Source organism: Miniopterus schreibersii, assembly GCF_964146895.1.
Source record: "Miniopterus schreibersii genome assembly, chromosome: 16".
Lineage (NCBI taxonomy): Eukaryota > Metazoa > Chordata > Mammalia > Chiroptera > Miniopteridae > Miniopterus > Miniopterus schreibersii.
The window spans coordinates 32,876,134-32,881,368 of record NC_138116.1 but is presented as its reverse complement, the minus strand read 5'-3'; the positions used below and the strand labels follow the sequence as shown (position 1 = coordinate 32,881,368).

The 5,235-nt window shown below is 40.6% G+C and overlaps 1 protein-coding gene across 1 annotated transcript; it reads left to right on the top strand.

Annotated features, from left to right (window-relative positions):
* Window positions 1-2,929: 2,929 nt before the first annotated feature.
* LOC308568965 (olfactory receptor-like protein DTMT) lies at window positions 2,930-3,874 on the top strand (the record flags this gene model as incomplete). Its single annotated transcript, XM_081162285.1, has 1 exon — window positions 2,930-3,874. One exon carries the CDS (start codon window positions 2,930-2,932, stop codon window positions 3,872-3,874), a length of 945 nt encoding a protein of 314 aa, XP_081018411.1.
* Window positions 3,875-5,235: the final 1,361 nt, after the last annotated feature.

Genomic DNA, 5,235 nt, shown 5'->3' with positions numbered 1-5,235 from the left:
GACTTAATTTCTCAAGTTGTGTGATGTTCTGAAGGGGAGTCTTAAGATATAATAACCCTCCTCTTCTCCAAGTCTCCCAAGACTTTCCCAGCTTCTAGAAATATTTTGATTAATATTCATCAATGCAATATTTTGATTAATGATAGCATTCTTACATATTATCTATTGTGTAAGTTATCCCACAAGATTGTGTAATTATAATATAATTACAGCTTTTGAAGTAGACTTTAATACAATAGTTCTGAGCCCTTGCTTTATTTGGGAACTTTATAATCTTTACACAGGCCTCCTCTCAGAGGTTGTGGTTAATTTATCTGAGGGCCCCAGTAAACCTCATTTTTAAAAACATCATATATCCTTGCAACTCATTGTGTAGTCCCTGGACAATAACATTGGTATTAACTGTGAGCTGAATTAAAAGTAGCTGCTTTCTTACTGAATCAGAATCAGTGTTTTACTAGAACTCCTGGGTGATTTGCATGGACATTAATTTCAGAAGCACTGCCCTAGGTGATGTTTATGTGCAACCCAAACTGAGAACTACTGACTTAAAGGGTGAAGAAGATGAGAGGCTTATGCATCATCAGTGGTAGCAACTGCAAGTTGTGTCTCCTGTTTGTCATCTCCAGTCATACGATTGTCACAAGAGCCAGGTCCCATTCATTTACCTGGGAAACAAAATTCAGAGAAACCAGGTGTGTGATTTTCCCTGGATGTTTTTCTCCACTGGATTGTTAGTGCATAGTGTCCAAGTGTAAAGACTGTTCATGTGGGCTGATCGGGCGGCATCAGGGGGTGAAAATCCCAGGAACTGGGCTCAGTTCTGTCCTATTGAAGGAGCTCCCCACATCTCTTAGTGTTTTTTCTGTGCTTTCTTTGACTACTTTGAGGCACACTAAGGTTTCTTAGAGTTCTCCAGAGAAATAGAACCAGTAGATTCTATCTATCTATCTATCATCTATCTATCTATCTATCTATCTATCTATCTATCTATCTATCTATCTATCTATCATCTATCATCTATCTATCATCTACCCATCTACCTATTTATCTACCTGCCTATCTACATAGCTATATGCCTCTATTGTCATCTGTATTGGTGACAAAAGTATTGAATCTGAGGTGCCCCAACATTTGCCATGGGCCCAAAATTACTTCCACAAATTCTGTAATAAAGTGTCATGTTTAGTGCTAAAGGGTTGAGGCCAGTGAGTTCTTGTTCTGGGAAAATTTAGTAGGAGTAGTGACTCTTACTTGAAAGGACTTCTGTTGCCTTTAAAGTTGGAGGAATGCATGCCTCAGCCTGAAGCACAACCAATAAATATTTATGACACACCAGCGACACTGAGGCGCTGTGCCAGGTGCAGTCCTGAGCAGTCATGGCCTCTTTCGTTTGGGGTTTGCAATCCAGTAGGGAAGACAGCTATCAACAAATAATCCCAGTGGGGCTGAGTGCTGTGGTACCAAGCACAGGATGCTTTGGAAACATAGCAGGGGGTTCTCATCTGGCCTGGGGGAGAGGAAATAACTAGGGGCAAGCCCGGTGAAGGAGCAGAGGAGTAAGGTGCAAGGCAAGGGAAACAGCAAGTGAGAAAAGCTGAAGGCAGCAAATTGTGACATGTTAGTCCTGCATTGCTGGAGAGAGGAGTGGGAGCGTTACCGTGGAGCCAGAAGAAGCTGTGGAGATAAGCAAGTGTCAGATCATGAAGCCCACTTGGAAGGAATTTTAAATAATTTTTATTTATTGATTTTTAGAGAGAGAGAAAGGATGAGAGGGAGGGAAGGGAAGGAAGGAGGGAGAGAGAGAGAGAGAGAGAGAGAGAGAGAGAAAGATCAGTTTTTTGTCCCACTAATTTATGCACTCATTGGTTGATTCTTGTGTGTGCACTGACCAGGGATCAAACCCCTCAACCTTGGCATATTGGGACAACACTCTAACCAACTGAGCTAACCTGCCAGGGTGGAAGGAATTTTTTTTTTTTTTGAAAGGAGTTTTTCCTGCATTCAGAGCAATGAGAATCCATGAAGACTTCAGGAAGAAGGATGATCTATTTTTCATTTTAGAGTTGCACAGTGTCAAAGAAGGACATCAAAGGAAAGTGCGTTCAAGCATGGAAACAAGGAGGTGAATTAAGAGGCTCTTTCAATGTACAGACAAGATACAATGTCACTCTGGTCTAGGGTAGTGACAGTTGAGATAAGGAGTTGATGAGAAACAGAAAACCCATAGGACTTGCTGACAGACTGTGTATGTTGATGAGAGTAAGCAATGAATGAATGAAAATGCTCAAGTTTCTGACTGGAGAACCTCGAAGTCCTTTACTGAGATATGGGAAATTAGAGGAGGAGACTGGGAGAGGGGCAGAGCGAGATCACGAATCTGCTTAGTTTAAAATGGGTGTGAGACACGCAAGGAAAGACAATCGTTAAGCAACTGGGTAAACAGTTTTATAAGTTAGAGAGTCACCTACAATGAAATTTTAAACAGTAGTTGAAGCCTTTGGAATTGTTGAGCTTTTTTTTTTTTTTTTTTTTTTTGGTGTTATATGTGAAATTAGAAGAGAACAATGTTTTAAAAAAGCCCTGGAACCTCAACATGTAAGATATTGGCAGAGCAGGAGCCAATTACATTTACCGAGGTTTTCTGGCCAGTGGGTATGAGGAAAAGTAATAACTTTTGTGTCAGAAGCAAATAGATAAAAGTGTTTTAGAAAGACTGCAATATTATTAGTTGCTAAAGAGAACTGAAGAAAATAAGGCCTTTTCCATATTAAAGATTCTGATTACAGAGAGCATAATTATTGTGATGAAAGTGATATAATGTATTTTGGCAGACTGGCTAACAAGCCATATAGTATAAAATATGTTTATTTTAGATTCAGGTTTCAATCGGCACTAATATTTCTTCTTAAAGGCACTGAAGATGTATATGGCAGGAAGGAATCAAACTGCCATCACAGAGTTCCTTCTTCTGGGCCTGCCCATTGAGCTGGAGAAGAAAAACCTGTTCTATGCCCTGTTCCTGGCCATGTATGTTACCACCATCCTGGGGAACCTCATCATCATCATGCTCATTCAACTGGACTCCCACCTCCACACGCCCATGTATTTGTTTCTCAGCAATTTGTCTTTCTCTGACCTCTGCTTTTCCTCGGTCACAATGCCCAAGTTGCTGCACAACATGCAGAGCCAGGACCCGTCCATCCCCTATGCAGGCTGCCTCACCCAGATGTACTTCTTCCTGTTCTTTGGAGACCTGGAGAGCTTCCTCCTGGTGGCCATGGCCTATGACCGCTACGTGGCCATCTGCTTCCCCCTGCACTACACCACCATCATGAGCCCCAAGCTCTGTCTGTCCCTGGTGGCGCTGTCCTGGGTGCTGACCACGTTCCATGCCATGTTGCACACTCTGCTCATGGCCAGGTTGTGTTTTTGTGGTGATAACAAGATCCCCCACTTTTTCTGTGACATGTCTGCTCTGCTGAAGCTGTCCTGCTCGGACACTCGGGTTAATGACTTGGTGATATTTATCATGGGAGGGCTTATTCTGGTCATTCCGTTCCTTCTCATCATCACGTCTTATGTGCGAATTGTGTCTTCCATCTTCAAGGTCCCTTCTGCTAGAGGCATCCACAAGGCCTTCTCCACCTGTGGCTCCCACCTGTCTGTGGTGTCACTGTTCTATGGGACAATTATTGGTCTCTATTTATGCCCGTCAGCTGGTAATTCTACTGTGAAGGAGACGGTCATGGCTCTGATGTACACAGTGGTCACACCCATGCTGAACCCCTTCATCTACAGCCTGAGGAACAGAGACATGAAGGGAGCCCTGGCAAGAGTCTTTTGTAAGAATAAAGCTTCCTTCTCTGTATGATGCTAAAGCTTAGTATTTTTGCATATTTTTTTTTATCCGGTAGACATATTCATATTAATATGAAGATATTAACCCACACTTCTTTTTTTTAGTTTTGATATTTTTTTTAAAAAAGAAATTACATTCTAAACACTTGTATGATAAGTGAAAGACATTAAGTAGAGGTGCAAAAACTCAGAAAGAGGATCTCAGTGACCTGTTAGCCAAGTCTTCTTCTTTATTATCCCAATGACCCTGATGAAGCATCATTTGATAACTTTGAACTGATCTATGTGTCTCCAGTTATTAAAGAAGTAATTTATCATGTGTCTGTGTTTTTAATGAAAACTCTGCTTTAAAAATACTTGTATTCCCAAGTCAATATTGAATAAAATTCAGACTTCTCACTTTCTTGATTACCTCTGCTAAACTGGACTTATTATTGTTGAATACAAATTCTTAACTTACCTTTTTCTCAGCAAGTGTTCACAATATTCTGTCTCTTAACCTCTAGCCATCTGCTTTATTTTCATTTCTTTTGACCTGAGGTTAATGTAAATGGACTTTCTATCTCCTTGCTACAATAGTTCAGCTTGTCTTCACCTGGGAGCTCACCCACACCTGGAGCCCTAAACGTTCCCCCTGAGGCTCGGGTATGGGGAAGGAGGCCAGAGTCTGTACGGTGAACAGTCTCAGTGTTTAAGGGCGAATCACTCTTGCTTAGTATTTTGAAAATTATCAACACATTGTACATCCATGATCTTAATCTATTCTTGTGAGGAATTCTGCTCCTTTTTCTGGAATTTTATCACTGTTTGAAAAATTGAAAAGCGATTTTGATGACTTGCCAGGGTCATAGAGTGGGTGAGTGTTGAGCTTATTAATATCTCAGTATATCTGAATTTAGACTTTCTTCTCAATTCCCCCACCTCTGAAATAAGGGGAACAAGCATTCAATTGTCAATGTGAGCTCCATGTAGGGCATTGTCTAGGTTTCCCCTTGGGTCCCTTTTTTCCCCTTGTTCTTTCTCTAAGTGATGGCATCTAACCCCATAATTTTAATCTGCTCACATATTCCTACCTCCACATCTCTATCTGCTGTCTAGATCTTCCTCCAGTGCTTAATTTTTATCTTCATCTTCATTGTAGACATCCTCACTTTAAATGCTCTATGAACACTTAATCTTAATATGCAAAATGAACCCTTTATATTTCCTCCAAGTTTTCTCTTTGTTTTATATTCCATTTTTAGCTTTATTGAGTTAAAATTAATAAAAATTGCACACATTGAAGTATACATCTTAATGAATTTGGATACATACATGCACCCATGACATAGCACCACAACAAAGGTATTAAGCATATCCGTCACCTCCAAGAAT